Source organism: Hetaerina americana, unplaced genomic scaffold (genome assembly GCF_022747635.1).
Source record: "Hetaerina americana unplaced genomic scaffold, ioHetAmer1.1.p SCAF_7, whole genome shotgun sequence".
Taxonomy (NCBI): Eukaryota; Metazoa; Arthropoda; class Insecta; order Odonata; family Calopterygidae; genus Hetaerina; species Hetaerina americana.
Genome location: NW_027287316.1, coordinates 52,612,776 through 52,634,639, shown reverse-complemented (window position 1 = coordinate 52,634,639; position 21,864 = coordinate 52,612,776). Strand labels below are relative to the sequence as shown.

General features: G+C 36.5%; 1 protein-coding gene across 7 annotated transcripts in view; it reads left to right on the top strand.

The window, feature by feature from the left end:
* Window positions 1–21,864, top strand: part of SNF4Agamma (SNF4/AMP-activated protein kinase gamma subunit) — a 426,140-nt gene that overhangs the window by 210,983 nt on the left and 193,293 nt on the right. For all 7 annotated transcript variants that reach the window (XM_071595645.1, XM_071595647.1, XM_071595648.1 and 4 more), the window contains 3 exons: window positions 5,940–6,048; window positions 17,244–17,542; window positions 19,510–19,776. In XM_071595645.1, the coding sequence (XP_071451746.1) occupies window positions 5,940–6,048; window positions 17,244–17,542; window positions 19,510–19,776 (675 nt within the window). The remainder of the gene's footprint in view (window positions 1–5,939; window positions 6,049–17,243; window positions 17,543–19,509; window positions 19,777–21,864) is intronic.

The following is a 21,864-nucleotide window of genomic DNA, read 5'->3' as shown; positions in this document are numbered from 1 at the left end:
GGGAAAAAGGCGCATCAGTGAAGGAGGCTTATTTAATCTGCCTGTGCATTGCGGGATGCTACTAATTCAGCTTCAGAAATCAGCTCGTTTACTCTTCTGGAAGCCTTTATCCGGCGTGCTTTGATCGCGACTGCGCTGCTACCCATTTCCCTTTTTCTAATAACTGTACTACTTACTGCCTTGTCCTAACATCCTTGTGTAATCTCAGTTCTTCTTTTAAATAAATCTAAATTCTTAGAGAATTTTCTCTTGTGATTTAAAATTCTTTCACCGTGTTTGAAATGTGGACGGGCTACTTCAAAAATAAAAATATTTTTAATTATCTATTATCCATCTAATAAAGACTTGTTGCTAAAAGTTGATTCTTATATTCATCTAATTTTGTGTTCTTCATGAAATGCTGTATGTAAAAGTGAATCCTAGTTATTTGGTGTACCTATTTATCTTGTATTTAGCCATGCCTTTTTATTAATAAAAAATGGAACCCGTTGGCTCCATTTTTGTTAATAAAAAGTTAATGTTCTTTAGGGAACGTGTCGACCTGAAGGACCAAATATTCTTCAGAAGAACATGGAGTAAGAAAGGAGAATGAGTGAAACGGAGACATGATGCAACTACATTGAAAGATAGGGACCCTGTGAAAACGTTGTACAAACATCCAAAGATAGCTCCCAAAATTATGGCTAGGATTTCGATATAGTATATTGCGCCAGGATGGCGCTGTTCAAATGTTAAGAGGCATTGGAATTCGTTCGCTAAAAATTGTCTATTTGGTGAGAAAAGATATGTTTCAGTCTGCTGTGCGTTCCGCCATATCCGTGCGACAAGAGTCAACTTGAAACCCATGGAAGTGGATCTGAAATAAGATGTCCGTTTTGCGTGATAAAATAACTGTCTTTCGAGTAATTAAATCATTTTACAAATTCTGTCTGGTGGATATTGCATTCGTTTTGGCGTATTTCGACGCATTCAAGGATATAATGGCTCGTGACATGTTGCGGTCGACGTCGAGCCCGGCTCGTCTTCGCCTGCTCCTCATCGCCATCCGCTTCCCCCTCCCCTGGGCTTCTAACACCATTATGATTTGACACCAAAAGAGTGAACATGAGTGAACAAGCATTGGCTTAATTAATTAGAATTTCGAAGTGAATTCTGGCCTCAATTACATTGTTTAGAAATGCCAAGAGTTCAAAGTTTTCAAAATTACGAAAAATAAGTGGGAAACATATTGGGTCTGTTCTTCTACCAAATGGCGTTGAGCCATAATGTTCGCGATGCTGCTAGAAGGGCTGTCAAGTTAAATCACGTGATGGAACTGTGGAGCAAGATTAAAGTTGCCTCGATTCGACAATTTTTTGCCTACGAATTACAATTCCTCTCAAATTTCGAAATGAAAGTGCCGTCCTATTGTTTAACTCAATTTTTTAGTCATGTGTCGTAGCTTTGACGGCGATATTGCTGCTTCGCCCTCGCCTTGCACGTGATTGATGATAATAAAAAGCGTCCCTCTCTTTGGTAACAATTAATTTTTCTAGCATTAATATAATAAAAAAATACCCACTGCAGGACAATTAGGCTCACCACGGTCTGGCTGTCATCCACGCTTATTCTTTTCAACTTTAGGCAGACATTATAATCCAAGAATCAAGTTAATTTTCTATTTTTCACAATACTAGCATAAAAAGCATTTTTAGTAGTGTAGCGAAGATGGCTAACAAGGAATAAAAATTACCCAATTTTTTACAGCATGTGATTTTTAAGGATTTAAAAAAACTTACTCATGCAAAAGGAGTTACAAATTTAGCAGGCTGGCAAGAAAGAAAAATATACCATTTGATAAAAGATTATTGGGGTTAATTCATTAGTTGCTTTCAAAATATACTTATTCTTGAAGAAAAAATGGGTTTAGGTGGTATTTCAGGTTTACAAGTAAAAATGAATTGGGTTCAAGGCACACGATGAAGGGAGGGTTTTCCGAACTCTGCCCTAAATTAAATGCCGCAGTCAAACAAAACGAAACTAAATGAAGTTGAGAATGGCGGTATCCACGAGGGAGATAGAACAGCGGACGGAATAGAGGAAAGGATTCCGGGAAAGGAAATAAAGGCAGGAAAGAGAAATAGCCCGAAGTTAGTTTCAGCTCGAGTTGGAAATATGTACACAGATTTTTCGACCATGAAACAATTTATTGCCTTTCCGTTATTTGTCCTGAGGTTATAACGACCTATTTTCAATTTGTAAAGGGATTTTTACGCCCGTTGCTCCGAAACATACGTAATTAAATTCTGTTCCTTAGGGCGTTCCCTTATCTTACTCCTCTACTTAAGTGATCTATGTCAACGGAAATAAGAATGCAAAACTTTTCCCTTCTTTACGAGAAACGAAATTATTTTCTTCTCGAACTTGTCTATTCTGAATGAAGAAATCCTTTGAATATTGGGTAACAGGAGATAACTATGGGAAATATCTCATAAATAGCAATGAGCTTATTGAACCCCAGTATGAGATTTAAGAACTCGATAACAGGAGAGAAAACAAAGCTGCAGGGAAACTTCTTAAAGGCGATTAATAATAAGATTGATATTTTTTATGGTATTCTACCGACTAAAGTAGGTTTTGTATGGACAAAGTCTATACCAGTTTATCCTAACCAAAAACATATCCTGAAATCGGGTGCTACATTAATCACTCAAATTCCGCATGTTTCTTTCCTACTTTCATATTAGAAGACAAATTGTCGCGAATAATTAAACAGATAGTCGAAAAATATAGTGAAGGGCAGCTGCGAATTGATCTGCGGATTACCCGTTCATGATAATAGAGTAGTTTAGAAATTTGAAGGACGGTAAAATATTATTTATTTTACGACTGCATTTGGAAATATTTTCTGTCCAATTACATTAACGTTATAAATTTCTGCATGATTTGCGACTCAGGGGAAGGGACAAAGAATTTCCACTCTTTGGAAAAAGATTCTATTTTAAATTTGTGATGCTTCCGTGCGTATATAATTCTCTTCCTGTGCCTTCAAAATGATCCTCTAACCTATTCCTTTCGAGGATTAAGTTTCACATTTCACGTCGTAAGAAAATGGTTAACCTAAGAAGACGCTTCTTCAACCCGATCACAGCGGACGTCCTCAAAACTTCGGTGAGTGTGGGGACGGAGCACAAGGGGTTTGACAGGAGAGGGGATCGCAGCTGACAGGCGAGGAAAAAGGCCGCTAAATATGGTGCGAGAGGGCGTGCGATGGAGGGAGGAGGACGGATGAAGATACGCACACACAGATGGAGGTTTATAGTGTGGGGGAGTGAATGAGCTCAGGCGCCCAATTACACGGCGCCGGAGCGTCGTGGACGGCGGGAGACTTCCGAGGAGGGAGGGGCAGGGGAGGTAGGGAAAGGGAAGGAGGGTTGGGGGAGGAAGGACGTGTTTGGTCGGGGCAATGGCGAGAGAGGCCGGATCGATGGGCAGTGCGGAGGGCAAAAAAGGGGGTCGCGCGCGGCGGGGGTGCGGAGAACGTCTAAGGCGATGTTATGTATATGTGCACCCGTATTTCGAAGGGGGTGGAGGGGCGGCGATCAGGGATAATGTGCTTTCGCGTTTAAGGAGCGTGTGTGCGGAGTTCGGGAGATAAGAAAACTCAAATTATTTGGGAGAAATGTCTCGGGGGAACTGAGAAATTATGTTCCTAGCCTTCAAACGTTCCGCGATTTCGATTATTTAGCCGGAGGAGGTCCTCGAGAGAAAACCAGGTCAGGAGTAGTGGCGACGGTATCCATTGCAACGAAAATAAATGTATATATAGATACCGACGCAGCGGAAACGCGTCTCCAACCCCGAATGAATGGCTCCTTGTAAAATTCCACTGTATGCAATGCTTCCCAGAAAAGAAGTTCTGGGTGCATGAGAGCTTCATTGCCTGTTTAAAAATGCTCGTGATGTTCGTGATAAAGCTTTTTCTTTGCTGAAAAGTATTAAAATGAAAACTTTTCATTGACCGAAGAAGTAATTGGGTGCATTAGTAATTGTCAACTTCTTTTATATTTTGCAAACTCCGCGTACGTATTGCTTTTGTCACCATGCCCCCGTAGGATAAAAATATGTTCGCAAATGCAAAAAGGCCACGTTGATATTGTACCTATGGATATGCATTCGACTTTCCATTCAAATTACTATATAGTATTTTTGATCACCGTCAGAGCTGAAAGTAAGCTTCAGTGAAACTTCTATTTAGTAAATTTCCTTCATTTAAAATATTTTACCATTCACAGTAAAAACAGTTATGCATTACGCTTTATGAATCATGAAATATTGTTCGCCACAGGAATACCATTTTAATTTTTAGGCCTCCATTTGCATCTCAGATTTTTTTTGGGCAGTGATTCATCTATATGATTACTAGTCCAAACATGATTTACATTCATTTTTCCATTTTTCTCTGGCTAAACGCGAATCGGAGTGGTTCTCCAATTTGGCAAAGGACTTTTGATCCAGCCCTTTAATCCAGCATTTTGCTGCAGTGGGAATTTTGCGAGACGAATGTTGTTGACGATGAATTATTGAACAGACGGCGTCCAGAGGAAACCTTTTCCTTGGAGCTGCAGATATTCTGACCTATTTACCACTAACCTTCATGCATGTTTAATCCATTATACAATCAAATTCTGTAAAGTGGCTGGTGCTGCAGTCTCTTTTTTTAAATGTTTCTTTGTAATATTTAATAGCATCAATGAGAAACTGAATACCGTCCTGCAGATGATCCCAAACGCTTGCCAAATTTAAGTTCATTCTGAATATGGAAAATTAGTTGTTCCCGAAAGAGTGCAAGTTACCTCTAGGAAACAAATTTCGCATAATGGATTATATACTCCTTAAAGTGTCTCGCATAGAAAATTCTTTTTATCTCAATGAACTCTATATTTTGAATTCCTTCAAAGCAAAGGTTAAATAGGGCCCTGCTATGCGAGTATGATTTATAACTAGAAACTGTGGATTGAAATTCGAAAATATCTTGTTATTTTTAAGTGCGGTAAGTGTTACCAACAAAATAAAAACGAATGTTCCCAACGACAAGACTCCGCCTTTAGAAGATGATAATGATGATGTGTAACTACGTTGCAGTAATTGAATCGTATTAGTGTTGCTCCAATGTTCTCTTTCTTATGTGCAATGCAGCTTTTAAGCAAAGTGTATTATCCTTTGTATATTATTTTGTTAAGCATAAATTTCTACCTGAACGAGGTTCTAATAAAGATGCCTTCTCTTCTGGATTAACAACATTTTACTTTCATTGTCTGGTTTTCATTACATTGTACTAATATTATCATGCAAAATTTGTTATGTGCTATCTATGTTGGGTTATTCCTTTCTTGACCTCTCACATATTATTCATTCTGACGCACTCGGGTGACTTTTATGCCTTAGGGTGTGCCCGATACCTTTGTCTCATCTTCCATGCGGTGTTCCAGCTGACGTTTTTTTCTCCCTACTTAGAACTTTATGCTTGTCGCCCTCCGTTGGATATACCTCCGCTTGTATAGATTCTGTCTATCTATCTACATGATTCCCTGCAAGCCATCGCTAGGTTGTACGGCAGGGGGTGATTACACCCCAGGCATACAATATAAAAAATTGAGTTTTTCTTAAATTTTAGTTACTTTATATTTTTTGTAAAATAATTAACATAATTTATATCGTGGTAACTACAGGTACATGCACTACATTGTCTAAGTGAGATATAATTCTCTACGCATACGAAAGGAGGAGATTTGACCTGGTTCCCAATGATTATAAGTTTTCCATCTCTTTTACGCTATCCGTGTGAATGATTTTTTTGCTGTGTTCCTTGAAAGTAATAACGAAATGTACCTATATCAGAAAGCGCTCACTATTTAAACGGCTTTGACTAATCATCCATATGTCCCTTCATTTTTCAGGAGCTCGGCTCGCAGCCATTGCCTGTGATAGTGACTGAAGACGTTGACGGAGCCATGGCTTCCTCATCAAGTGGCAACAACCAGGACAGCGGGGGTCGGCCTAGAGCAGGTATGTTCACCTTTCGATGTTTCTTCGATGAGATAAGGGAATGGGAGTCGTCCCATTTGTTTGCGTCGAGTAACCAATATTGAAGAAACAAGCAATATCGATCATGTTGATCCAACTCCTTCAAATCTTACAAATAATTTCAGAGCGCACCCGGGAACATACAATTTCCGTAGCATCAGATGCTTATTTATATTTTCGTTATCTCTCCTATTCTTAATATTTTAGTTCTCGGGTTGGATTTACTTGTATACTAAGACTTCTTATTAGAATCAATCTTATTAAGGTAGTATACTCACTAAAGAAAGTTATTCATGTGTGTGAGTTAGGGCGAAGAAATATTAGTCGTCTTTTCAAAATTAATTAATTCTATTCCATAGTCATGGGGGCTTTTCTTACAGAAAGAATATTGGAAAATTTACGCTAAATATTAATTATTTACTGTTTTCTATCAGTATTCTCCTATTTTTTCAGCGTCAAGAAATCGAAATTTTGACGCAAAAATATAAGTATTATTTTTGGAGGGATTTCAATGGCCAATGATAATGAAATGAGGGAGAAGAGGCCGGGGATCCTCATGGATGGCAGAGTGTGAAACAGGTACACGGCAACTCACAGGTCTTGATTGCTCGATGGGGAATTCTTCGACAATAGGCCCCTGCCCGACCAGCCTGATATTGGCGGCACTTTCACTGAGTTCGAGCGACACTAGATAACGCGCGGTCACCAATGTAGGGATGTGGTTTGGTGGAACGTTAAGTCAAAGTTTAAGCCATGAAGATCACAAATCCAACCACTTTCGGTATTGAAAAGCCTCAGGCATTTTCATTATAGCAAAGAATCTATAATTCCGAAGTCTAAGCAGTAACACCAGTTTCTCAAATGATATATTGTAGAATTGTTGAAGCGGAGTGATTTTAAACATCTGTTGAAAAAGGACAATTTTAGTTTCTATTGACTCTAAATTATCAGAAAAATACTCCTTGGTAATATGATTAGCCATTTTCTCGCAGTCATAATCTCGTATCTTACGTAGGTCACATGTATCAATCGCATATAATAATCGACAATCCTAAATATAGGAATATATTTGTTCGATATGCGAAATATTTTCTCGATATTATAGGAGTATGCATTGGCATAAATAATAAAATCGGTATCTTTAAAGAATACTAATATTAATTTTTAGTTTTCAATGTGCATTGTCTCTGTCTAAATCACCTTTATCAAGCCACCAACGACATATTTTATTCAGTATTTCCAACCAATATTCTTCGTGATACGGATAGAAAAAGAACAGCGATGCTCTCCCTGATCTAGGCAATATGCCTGCTTTCCTTTAGATAAAAGGAAAATGTACAACGAAATAAGGCATCACCAAATTAGCAGAAATACTGATTCATTAAGGGAGAATACTTCGACAAATATTTGCTTGAATGGGAATAGGTGCGATACCAACCGCGAAAAAAGACGAAGGTATTGTGTGGCATTCAGCTCACGGCAATCCTGCAAGCTTTCAATACGTGCTTCGGAGTTTCTTTTTACTTAAAATTCGATTTTGTAATATGATTGATAAAGTTAATCAAGAGTGAGAATGCTATTGTCTTCAAATCAAAGATTCACTTTTCACTGCGGACATAGATAGCATTTAAAAATACTCGTACACCACGAAATTTGGCTAGAAGACTGATTGACTAACATCAGAAACGACCGTAAAACTTCTGTTTATAGCATTTAACTAAGCGTTGTATCTTCGGTAGACCAACTTCTTTATTGACTTAAGATTCGGTTTATTCCTTGGTAATTATCAATAGTTGTAAAACAAAACTTCCACGATATAATTCCCTTCCAGACCTTTCATTGAATGCATATGGTGCTTTGCGTAACTATCATGGTTTGGCATCCTCTTAAAACATGCATGTTTATCACTGTTTTTTAATTAAATCAACCACTTGTTTATCTCATTATGCTTCCAATACGTGGTTGTCAGCCGAAGTACTTGTACATGCACTGTGTTTCATGGACGGACACGTAAAAAACAACACGTTCGACATATTAAAAATCATTTATTAATACATATAGGTTGCGTGGCTACTTTCGAATTTTCGTCAGAACATAAAAAAGTGTTAAATGCTGACTACTGTAAGTTGTACGTGATGCGATTATGTACAAATAAATCAAGCTACTTACATTTCCCGTATCTCAACCACCCGATTAGAGGAAGTCTCGCAGTATCATGGAAATATATTTTCGCTGCCTACGTTAATAAAATGATGATCGATGTAACGAGCAAAGGAACTTAGATAGCAGTTACCTGTTCTGGTGGTTACGCGCGGCACCTATCTCAGCTTTTCTTCTATTGGAAAAGAGCCAATTCAACGACATCATGGTATGATATCTTGGTGGCATTTTTTTCTTTTGAAACAACTGCTCTTACAATGAACCTAGGGGAACATTCCTTTCAGTGTGTGGGTGTAAACATTCCCTTCCCTGACCTTACAACTGAGCTGATGAATGTTTACGATGCTTACCTACAATGTTACCAATCGTCATGAGACGTTCCATTGATATGCACTTTGTACTCGATAACTGCTGCATATACTGTTGACATTTCAGTCATTAAAGGTTCAGGTTCATTTATAGTTTGATTTTCGGATTTCTCCCAGATTTATTTATAAATATAATAAAGTACCTTCAGTTAGTGTTTTGATGATCAATGGATTCATTTGTGCACAGTTTCTTAACTACCATGCCTCACTTGCCGTGTTCTCTTAAGACCAATGTGCAGAAAGCCTAACTTTTAAAGGTCGTATATCTCCAAAAAGACTGCGAAAACTTTAATTTTTGTTATTTTTCGAAAGAAGAGGGTCCCAGCTATGCTAGCCATTTTTTTACTGCAACCAAAAAAATGATTCCCGTTGAATGCTATGGTTGCTGTACAAAAACTATGCGAGCTTAATTTTATTTCATGTCATTGTTCTCTCCGCAGTGTGAACGTCAGGATGTCAAAGAGTGAGCATCTCATTTGATGCGAAGGCAGTTATTTTTTCTTTCGTTTCCTCTTTTCATCGGAATGAAAAAGGCAATAATACAACGCCTACTAACAAATCCGTTGTCCCTTGATGGAAATAATGCGCGTTGCTACCGGTGCATTAATGTTCTAGTCTAATTTATGTTTATTTTCTTAAATTATTAAAAATGGCTGTTTATTTACCATTTATTTCGAAATTTGTGTTAAATACAAAGGATTTAACGATGCACAGAGCAGTAATGACTTCGAAATTCTTAAGTGCTTATGCAATTAAAATTTATTATTATTGAATAAATCTCGTTGCAGTAAGGCAGTTGTCCTGGTGGCAACGGTCAAGTCTGGTCAACGGTCACTCTTACAATTCCCATACATACACAAGAAGAACGGATATGGGACAAAATGCTCTCATATACAATGACACTTTAAGATTACCAACCACACCTTTACCATCACACTAGGGCTAGGCTCACACCATACTTACAAAGCTCCGTCCATCGCCGCACTCCGTCCATGATCACGCACTCTTCAATTTCATATACCTTTCAGAATCACCCACCGTTAACACACCATTCACTTTTACAATACAGTTTCTCACGCCGCCCATATCACATGCAAACAATACTTAAATAAGTAAAATAGTATCATAATCACTGATCAATAAAGGTTATCACCCAGTGGCTGCTTTACACTTACTATTTTTTAAACTCCTAAAATTGGATGGAAAGGGCTCAAACAAAAGCCTCTAGGCAGCTGGTTCCGTTCAAAAATAGTTCTATTTCTAATAGTATATTTTTTATTATTTGTTTTTTGAGTTCTTATTTTTATTTTTAAATGCGGTCTTGTTTTCCCTTTGAGTTTGGTTTTTCTATCTCTTTCCATAAATCTTCCCACGCTTCGTCATTTTGAAAGATTCTCTACATTCCGCCTAACCTACCTCTTTTTCTTCTATTTTTCAATCTCTCCCATTTCAGTATATCCAACATTTCCATGACACTCTCTTTTCTTTTGTATTTTTCGAGTACATCTCTTGCTGCCTTTCTTTGAACTTTTTCTATCTTTTGGATATGTCCCACCCCATACTATAGGGGAGCATTCTAGGATAGGGATAACCTGTACCTTATATGCTTTTTCTTTTGTGATTACGATACTTCCTTTTAAATTTCGCATTACCCAATGCAATACTTTAAATGCCTTCCGTGTCAAATTATCTACTTGGACCCCCACCAAAGATCCCTAGTTAAGTAAATGCCTAAATATTTGCATTGACTGGTACATGGGATTCTTTCTCCAAAGAGGGTGTAAATTTCCTTTTCTACATTCTTTTTATTTGAAAAATGTATATGCTTACTCTTACGTATATTAATGCCCATATTATTATTTGTAACCCAGTCACCCAGACTTTTGATATCATTTTGTAGTACTACGCGGACATTTACATGCTCTACCCGTCTGTATGTGTATAATGAAATCAACAGCAAAGAGTCTTACTTGGGAATGGTAATTGTTTGGTAGATCGTTTACGTAAATTACGAAGATTAATGGCCCTAGAACACTGCCTTGTGGAACTCCTGCTATTAAGTTCACCTCTTTTGAAAATGCATACCCTATTGTTCCTTTTTGAATTCTGCCTGTAAGAAAACTTTATCGATTGCTTTACCATCAAATTCATTTGTAACGACTCAAACTTTTACAATAATCTATCGTGAAGCACTCGGTCGAAACGTGCCGAAAAGTCAACGATACCGCATCAACATCCTTTCCTTCATCTATTGCGTCGCCGATAATGTCTTCCTAATGGCTTAATCCCAAAACCTGGTTTCACACGAGTATCCCGTTCTAAATCCATGTTGGTGTTTGAATAGCCATCTATCCCTTGTTTACCATTCCCAAATATAGTCGGCGATTCTTTTTTCCCTTATTTTGCGAACAAATGATGATATGCTTACCGGTCTATAATTTTTGGCTATTGTTTTATTCGCTCTATTGAAAATTGGATCTGGTTACCCCAAATTATCAAAGCCATCGCTAAACCAGGAATATGTGCGTAAAATTTGCGAAAAAGGATAATGATGATGTGGTTGTCATGATGACGACGCTGTGCAGAAATTAAAAAAAGCACTGGGCATACAGTTTCCAAAGTTTAAGAATTGTATCCATTGCTTATCAGCATAATCTGAAATCACCTTTTTAGTCTTTTAATTAGGTACCCTAGAATTGGTTTGCAGCAGCCCTCTAAGTTATCCCGTTGTCTGTCAATTTCCTTATTCCATCAAGTTTCTTTTTGTTATAATTCACTTGGTTATAATTGTATCTATGAGGAAATAATACATCGCTTGTGATGCATACAATAACTATGCACAAAATATACTTTTACTTCTCTTAATCTTATCCTTACCTTGTAAGAAAATTATGGATCGCTTATAATGCGTACTTCTCGTGATCCTAGCCGTCAATAAACCATAGGGCCTGAGAAATGTATTACCAAGCAACAATATAACCACTTCATATGCACCGCCATATGATCTGATCGTCGCTAACAAATATTTTTCTTCCGTAACATTAACCGCTGTTCAATCATCCGCCCAGTTCACCTGCTTTGCATAGCGTCCTCACCCACCACCGCTGACCCCCTTTTCAGTTTTCTACCACCTGTCCATTCGAAGTGTCGGTTCGCGGTGTCCCCTCTATTTTATGGCACTCACCCTTTTTACTGACCACCTATTTTTCCCACCCTTGAATACGCCAGCAAGCTGACCTGCTGCCCAAAGAAGCGCCTAGTGACCTTTAGCGTTTAAAGGAAGCTTATTGATGTTAACAAGGGGAAGATATTTGTAGTATGTTGTCTAATAAACATATTATTGAGTTCAGAGTCGTGAAGAATCATTTTTAGCGTAATCTTTTTGAAGTTACCATTTTCTGCAAGCTCATACCGAAATATAAGTGTAGACGAACCGTGGATTTATGACAAGTTCTGACTTCGTATATATGAATTTACAGGCAAATTTTTAGAAGCTGGTCTATTGTTTGTTTAAATATTTGTACATCCGAATTCATTATTTACTATGTTTGTGAGAAAAGAACGGCATTTAAACTAACTGGGTATAAAATGATCCGGGTTAGAATCCAGACTTTAATGAATGATTTTTTTTCACTGTGAACATTTTATTTTTTTATTTGCAATTCCGTGAGTAAACTGTGCTAAAATTGCTCTGACGGCATCGTCCGCATTTTCTTTGAAAACCCTATCACACCGTAACCGTTATCCTACCATTCGATTTTTTTGTTTAATTGGTATTAATGACATAATAACGTATCTATATATGTAAACAGCCTAATTTCATCCATTATTTTAGGTTTCTTGTTTTCATTTTACCCTTCTGTTTTGAAGTTAAATGTGCATTTATTTCATTTGAGTTAATGATCTCTTCCATTTCTATTATTTTACCTCGAATGATGTATTTATTGGAATCCCTCTTACTTTTGAAACATAAAGCCAAACGAGTCTAAGCTACAAACAGCCGCAGCGGTAGTTAAACCGCAGTCTAAACAGACATTTTTAATGCGGTTTAACTATACATCTCGGTTTGAAATAGTCAACTTGGTCCGGTAGAAGTAATCAACAAGCCTTTATTCCTCTCATTACCACTTTTCATCAATGGTGGAAATGGCTTGACGAAGTTCTCTACTCGATTATTTTACTCACCAACCTCTTCACAGTTTTTTGCTCTCGAGTCTCGCGACTCTTGAGCAAGACCTCGGGCCTTATACACCCAGTGAGATCACATATTCTTCGTTGCCATTTTTTGTATTTCGTTGTTCTTCCATTAGTCGAAGGTCTTCCTTATTAGCTATTCGATCCTTCCATTTGAATGTCATCATTCTCCTATAGCACTACGTTCCCATTGCTTCCGTCCTTCATCGCAATGTTTTGCATTCCCGTGAGCCTCCATAATTCAAGTGTATAGACGTGGTTTGTGATTTCAACTTCCTCCGCATTTACTTTGTGCTATTTCTGAAGTCGAAATGCAGAAATTTCACAGAGTGAGAACAATTCGCCTTGACCGGGATTCGAATATGGATCCCTAAATTTCCAGGCTTGGTGCTTAATTTAATTAAGCTTCCGAGGAGTACTCTTACACTGCGAGTTTCGGAAAACGAGAGATCCGAGCTCCATTCCTGTTCAAGGTGAATGGTTTTTACGCTGTGAAATTTCTGTATTTCGATGCACACATATTAATTCCTTAAAGGAGCTGCCGCGGTATATCTCGCAGTTCTTTGAATTCACATTTAAATGTTTTTTTTTAGTTGTAGCGTGGAAAAATGATTTTGATGAACACGCTCATAGCATAATTATCAACGGATCCTTTTTACTCATCCAAAACATATTTGAAACGAGTTAAATGCGAGAAAATATTCGTGATTCGTAAAAGAGAAAAGAGGAATACTATATTTTCATATGGATAATATTAATACCACATCCTGGGCGTGATTCCGTATTAAGAAGCATTAACTCAAGAAACTTTTGGTTAGACAAGGAGTATCAATGAATTTAATTTTCAATAGCGTAAGGAAGTTGAAAAAGTACTTATCTCCTCGCATGGTATAAATCAACCTCGAAACTTCGGACTGAGCTTGACCAAGAATACCAAAATTTAGAGTGAATAAAATTTCGGTAATTGGCCGAATTGCCCGCTTACGAAACTAGACGGGGATCGAGATGGTGCGGGGGCTAACGTACTGGCTTCCCACCCTGAGGGCGCGGGTTCAAATCCCGGCGGTGTTGAATATTTTTCAGAGGTATCTCGATCCCTACTTGAGGTGCTTTGTGGAGGGCACTTTGAGTGAGTACGCCGTCCGTCGGATGGGACGTTAAACTGCGGACCCCTTGGCGCCTTTCGTAAAGAGCAGGCTAATGCCGACGCCGGGTTTCTCTCCACCCTTCATCCTTTCCTGTCCATCCCCTATGGCGCAAATGACCTTAGCTGTCGGTCGCCTCCCCTTAAAACTACTACTACGAAACTAGACAAGTAATTAGGATTCGAGGGCTAAGAAACTTAATAGTCCTAGAATCCTTGTATTTATTATTTCTCTAGGAGCAGCAAAAGATATGTTTTTCCATGGAGCTTGAAAGTCGACCGATTCCCGGAGTCTTTTATTTTCAACCACGCGTTATGTTGGGACGTGACGTACGTTCTATATATATGCAAATGGATGCTCTAAATATGAGATACGCTATTATGTATGATCTTTGATCCGATCGGACATATTCGTTTCAATGCATTTGAATCTTTTGCAACTATAATTTCAGCGCCCAAAAATATTTTCTACTTTTGTTGATCATTTTTTATGATTCTTGAGCCTATACGTTTGATTTTCTCAAAAATTATCTTAGAATAAGGTTATCCATATTCATTTTTGATATGCTTAATCTTACGACGTCATGACTTTTGATAGTTAAATTTTAGTTTTTTCTCTAGGAAGTTCTTAATACAGACTAGGATTAATCATTCAAAAACATAGAATACTATGCTTTCTTACTTGTTCAACTTGAACTTGAATATTAGTCGGTATACCCCAGAATTAATTTCCAATCACGAATTGTTATTTTTGAATATTATGATTATTTTGAGTATTTACCAGTGTCTGTGTGTCAATGCCGTTTGGTTGAATTTCCCGGGGAACTGGTACTATCTGAAATTAAATTCAAAGGTCAATCACCCGATAAATCCTACCAGAAAATTAGAATCCGGGAAATATTCAACTTTTGGGTCTCCTTTATGGTCAATTGTTCATTAACCCGCAAACATTCATTCCAGAAACAATACAGATTTCATAAAATATAGAGTAATTAGAATATAACAATAATTATAAGAGTATTCAATAGTATTCAATAGTTATTGTCATTAGAAAGTATTCATTTTGAGCTTTCACTCCTTATTTGTTTATTTCAAAGCGCAATATCTGGACAAACACAATATTTTAGGTATCAAAAAGTTTTATAGTAATTGGCTCATAGAAGAGACATACAGAAAGTTAGATCAAGCTTTCAGTATGGAACATGACCTTTCATGATAGGAAACTTGACATTTTTCTGCAATATTGGTGGATGATGCCATGCGGTTTTGGAGGGAGATGGGAAATAGAAAATTAAATGGATTTTAAAGCAAAAGAAGCCGAAGAAGAATCTCAGAGAATGGGGCAACAACGGAGCATGGTTCTTTTAACTAGAGAGCTGACTAAAAAAGTGGGTGGATTAAATATTTAGAGATTATTAGAGAATTTAATAGCAGAGAGAATTTTTGTTGAAGGAAAGAGAAAGAAAATAAATTCCATGATGCCATTTGTGCGGTGTACTTGGTGATATGAGTAGCTTAAGGCATGGAACGAAGGTATTGTAATATTTCTGGAAGTATTTGAAAGTGGTTAAGGATTTATCAAGTAGGAGTCATTCAAAGACTACAGCTACATTAATGTGTCGTACATGAATAATATTTTTATTCACTGATAAACTATCCCATGCGAAGGCAGATATATTTACTTTTATTGAATTAAATACGATATATTAGCCGAAAGGACATATCCTTCAATCTTTTAAGGGGTAACTAATGCACAGCAGCAGAAAACCTGGATTTAACTGACCGGGTTTAGTACCAATCTGAGATTTATTATGTTTATTTTTCAACTTTTTGAGTGCCTAGAATTTTTTTAAAGGCACACTTGCTCTTATTACCTTACCTTGTTTGCAAATTTGCAGGTTTTATTGAAAATCATTATAAAATATTCAGTAACTTTCACAGAGTTTTATCCGAAATTTATGAAGAAACTAAGAGTAATACCTTAATTAACAACTCACAAGGATCAATAATTTGTTAGTAAGGCAACTCAGATGACAATCTCATGCATCGAACGTGAAAATGTTTGGGGTTTTATCCTACACGGCAGGCAACCAAGATCAAGAAACTTATTCGATAAATTATTATCAAGTGCGTTCTGTGTAGAGAAAATTCTTGTCACTGAAAGTTTGTAAGCAGAAGGCCATTTTTACATTACTTTCTTTTTGGCATGTTGAGCTCCGTATTGGGTCATTTTATTTATATAAATGTATTTTATGTAACATGTGCTACAGCTGCGATCTCAATGGACTCCAGATAGGCTTATAAATATATTTATTCTACTCGAGGAATATCCATCTTGTTGCTCCGTGTTTAAAAATTTTCATTGTTTCTTAATAAAAAGCTATTCCATTGCAACACGACATTTAATTCCTAGACAAACCCTGGCAAAGATTATCCATTGAAATAGCCAAACCTATTGGGCCAAATTATTCAACTATAAACAGTCTGGCTTCAGTGTGACAGCTCTCCATTAATTCCAGAATTCCCAATCAGAGATTGTTTTTTCTGCTCCTGAAATTTTAAATTATCTAGTCATTGTGGATGTCCGAGTATGTTGTAATGCAATGTCTTTGTAGGCCATGAAAAAACACACTTGGGCTTTCTAAGGGGTAAAAACAGACTTGGCAGCTCTCCAAACATCTTTCCTACTTCATTATGCAATGTGTGCTTCTGAGGCAAATCCATGGGGAACTAACTGGAGAGCTCTCTCCTCTTCCTTTCACTTATTATTCATGTTAGATCTAACGGTAGTTATGCCTTTTAAAGACAAAGATATTCAGGATTCAGCCTCTCCAACCTGATGACTTGCTACTGTGTCCTCAACTGGTCATATCACATAAATGAAATATAGAGAGATATTTCTGCAAATATTCTTGGAAAGAGTAGCTTAAAATCTTTATCTGTCCATAAAATAAAATGAAGTCATTGAAGTGTAGTATAACTTGTTTGCTGTTAAAATATTTTTGTTTGAAAATTACATATTAATCCTGGTCCAGTCCAATAAGCCTGATTAAACCATTCATACAACCTTGTTAAATGCTTATTCATGTATGAATCAGCCTATATTGCATTTAACATAAAATTCTCTTTGGATTTCTTTCCTTATGTAGTGATGATACCAGAGTGATTTCACAATTTGCAGAATGATTTTTCCAGTGGTCAATATTGTACTCACATCCAAAGCTAATATAGAATCTCATTTTGTTCAATTAGATGTGAAAGTTGGTGAACATGGGCTTAAATTATACTTATTTTCATTGTATTTCCTGTAGGAACTTGGAGCATATCTCGAGGCACACATTTGCATCCATCATCTGGACACCATGGGAAAGACAGCAGTGCCTCCTCAGACTCCAGGCAGAGACGGAGATCAGGTGATGACATTCTGCACAACACTGGTAGCAGTGCACATCCGCACAGTGTAGTATCTTCATCCTCTTCCACGGCCTCCTCACCATCTCGCAGCAAGCCAGCCGCAGCTATTCTCGATGCCTTTCGACCACGCTCAAAGTCTGATGCATCCCGTTCCAAAAGGCCAACACTCATTGCGAGCATGAAGAATGCCATGCACGTAAGTATTGCAAGTGAAAAGCTAACACTTACTCAAAATACACCATTGGCTCCTATTTTTGTTAGAAAGAAGCCAAAAACAAGGTTCTATAAATTATGTTTAGGTAGCTCAAAAAGTATCTCAAGGGTCATGTGTTAACATTCCAGCTAGAGCAAGCAATTGCTCTAATATACCTCACATTTTGCACCATTATGTCATTTTTGTCATAGTTAAAAGTGTATTAGGCAAAATATCGGGATGTTTGCTTGTTACATGGCTTGAAGCAAATAATATATGCTATCTACCTGGAAATATTATTTGGAGGCATCGATTTATTCCAAATAAAGTCAAACAGAAAGGTATTTAAAATACTGATTGCTATACTTTTATAGTTATTGAGGAATTTTTTAAAAGGAGATAAAATTAAATTTGAGAGATAAATTAAATTTGAAGAATAACAGTGTACCACCGGACAGCCCATCAATATCAATGTGGAACAATTTCCTAAAAACTGTTTTGCGTTAGTAAGTGACATATTCAGAGCTATTAACCTACATGCTGTTATAACGCTAAATTCCAGTAAAATTAAATAATTGAGGATTGAACTCAGAGAACTTGTTGGATAGTTGTGCTTGATGATACCTATGGCTCACTATTTTACCATGATAAACCTGAACAAATAGCCCTACAGCCCTAAATATAATGCCATAGCCATAGTATAATGCCTAGGCTAACCAAATTAAAAAGAAAGAATGATCCAGAATTACAATTGTGTTTGATCAGTTTTTGATCACTCATGAAAATTATTTACTATGTAATCTGATGTAATCTTTCAAACTATTTACCATCAGGGAAAAATTTTTAGGAGTGCAAATATTTTTCATTGCACTACAGCCACACTTGTGGCTTACAGTGAATTTCAGTTGATGATATCTGAAGTCACTGTGGTATGACTTATCATTTCAAATGTACCAAATTTGTTAGGCTCCACCAAACAATGTTATTCTAAAATCTTGGCAATTTTTTTGTTTGTATTAGAAATGCTTTGTTGTTCACCAATTTTTCATATTACATTTAGCCTCAAGCTTATTTCAATATTCTTAGAGGCTGGAATGACATCCATGATGAATACAAAATATAAATTTTATTAATTAATAAGAGAAACTACACTAACTTACAAAGGTAGAGCTTAGAAGCAATTATATCTTGATAGGTCTAAAGGAGTGCCTTTTATTTTAATGCATCTCCTTCGTATTTTTGTTGGCACAAAACTTCAAGTGCTTTTGTTCCTTGTTAATTTTTAGTCTTTATAAATAATTATTAATTGGATTAAGATTATGGGCATTCATAAGACAAACTATTCTTAAAGTAAAAAGGTGAAAAATATTTATTTACTTTTATATATATATATATAATATATATGTTTTACCTACAAATTGACTAATATAAATCATTTTACTTGGTAACTGATGATATTATTATCATCTATCTTGATGCTGAAAAATACCTATAAGTATAATATTAATAATATTTCTAAATATATAATATATGATATTTAATAATCAAACTTTCAAGCACAGAACTGCTTTCAGTATGGTGGATAGATAAGGAGTATTTACTATGCATATATCTGTTAATTATTTCAAAGAGTTTCTCTTAAACTCTGCTTAGAGAGTGTACATGATGCAGGTAGCAATCCAAATTCAATCAAAAATTAATTATTTGCTTTATTTCATGAGAAGAAATCCACACAATTATTACAAAATAAACAAAAGTGAGTGATAACAAGGAAAGTCATTGGGTCATGTTGGTAAAAGTAAAAAATCAGGACAAATATTTAAAAAATAATAATGTATTCCCTTTCTTTTACCTAGGTATATTTCTCAAGGTGAAAACTTTGTGTCAAAATTTCTTTAAGAATGAAAATCTAAAAATTCATGTTGAATAAGGCACACTGATTGAGTATTCCTTTATAAACATTCTTACAGCACTCCCTTATGTCCTCATCTCCAAGTGGAAGTGGGAGTGGCCGTCCTTCTGCCAGCTCAGATTCACACCAGTCGTCCTCATCTTCACCTTCCTCACACTATCACCACCACCACCACCACCACCATGGGGCCTCTGATTCCGTACCAGGTCCTGCTATTAGACCAAGAGCTGGGTCCGAAAGTTCCAAGGGTGCCGTCTCCAAGGTTATGGACATGTTCCGGCATAGATCACATAGTGCTGTGTCAGCAGAGGATAAAAGAAAAGCAGTAAGTTTATTTTTTGTCTCTAGGAAAAAGGCCAGTTACTATATTTTGCACATTTGTGGAATTTATTTAATGATTTTGTTGTGTCCCTTTTGTGCAACAATTCTGGTACTATTGTATCGCATATTGTCTGCGTTATGACAGAAAAATATATCTCTCTCCTGTCAATACTATTCTTTTGAGTTAGCGAGAGTTGTCTCAGCAGCTACCACATGGTTGAAAGTTGTACCTAATATTTTGCGACATTGATTTATTTGTCTTCTGAGAGTGTGTGAAATTTACTTACCGTTGAGATCCTTCAATATATTTAAGGTTTGATAATCCAATGGTAAAAGGATATCAGAAAAAGCATTAGTCTTGCATTCAGCCTTCTAGATTACCAAGAAGTCTTTTGCCATAAATTGATTAGGTAGTCCATATGCATGTATATATCAGACTGTCAGATAGACAGACCTCAGAGAAAGTTGAAAGCTCAAACTTTCGATTGTATTAGTATCCCTTTACGTGTTATCTATTAATTATTTTATTTTTGTATTCTATTGTGCTGTCTAAATGTTTTATATATGCGTGTGTGTGTGTGTGTGTGTGCATATATGTATATATATGCTTTCGTAGACGTAACACGGAAGTGCCCAATAGTACAATACACAGTAACACACAATATAGAAACACAAAAAAAGAGAACACTCACACGTATTTTCTTGATATTTCGACGGAAACAATCCGTCTTCCTCTGAAGATGTAGAAGTATATCAAGATATATATAGATGTATAAATATATATATATATATATATATATATATATATATATATATATATATATATATATATATATATATATATATATATTTATATATATATATATACACACACACACACACACATTTATATACACATTCAATCATAAAAACCTGCCATATGGCGAATAAATATTCATTCACTTGGAAATAGACATAAGGAAAAGGGATAGGAACACATTAAAAAGAGCATCGGCAATCCAAAAGGAATATTTTTGTACTTGTTATCTGCTCAATTCTCCCTCCCCACCTCTCCTGTGTTCGTCTTTTATATGTATTCGTATCCTATTTCCTTACATCTATTTCCATGTGAATGAATATTTCTACATACTTTTTGATTACATCTATTTTGAATCTTATAAAGTTAACAATGAGACTTGAAGAAAATAGTATGGTGAGATGGATTACTTAAACTCAGCTGAAAGAATTATCTTTAGCTATTCCTCTCCATGTTATGACACAAGGATAAGGTGATAAGTTCTCGGCCTGACAGAGGTGGCGTTCCAATCAGCGAAAATTTATGAATCCTGCCTGGGTGCACGTGTCAATAGTTTGTAAGACAAGTGTCAACTGGTTCTTTCCTATAGTTTTTTTTACATATATAGTTGCAGTAGACGTCTTTCATGTTATTTGTCAAAATGGGATAACTTGAATTTTGTGTGGTCATGAAATTTTACATTTTGGATGGATTGAGGAAATTTATCCAAAGTTGACCAAAGTGCGTGGAGACTCTGCTCCTTCAATATCAACTTTTAAAATGTGGGCAGCTGAATTTAAATGTTGTCACAAACCCCTCAAGGATGACCCACATGAAGGACAGCCAAAAATTGCCACCATACCGGAAACCATCGAAAAGGTGCATAATACCATGTTGGACGATGAACGAGTGAAGGTGAGTGAGATAGCTAATGCCATGGGAGTATTGGGAGAAAGGATGCGAAACATCTTGCACCTGTATATGTGTTGTTGATCTATAGCATTCACACATTTTGGCTAAGGGTGCATGTGGTCCCATTTTACCCCTTATGCTATCCCATGAGCATGAATGGCACTGTCTCCAGACACTCTTGGAGCGAGCAATATTGCTAATTTGATTTGGTTGCCTTTTTTTGTAAAAAGCTATGCCAACCACAGTATCAAACCAAAAGTTTAGATTGATATATGTAGGGCTTACCTAATACTAATTCCAATGGCATATAAAATTCACAGATCAGGATATAGTTCATTTCTCTGTGCTATCTGTGGTTTCCCAGGATTGCCAGGCTCTTTAAATATCACACACAGCTTGGGTGAA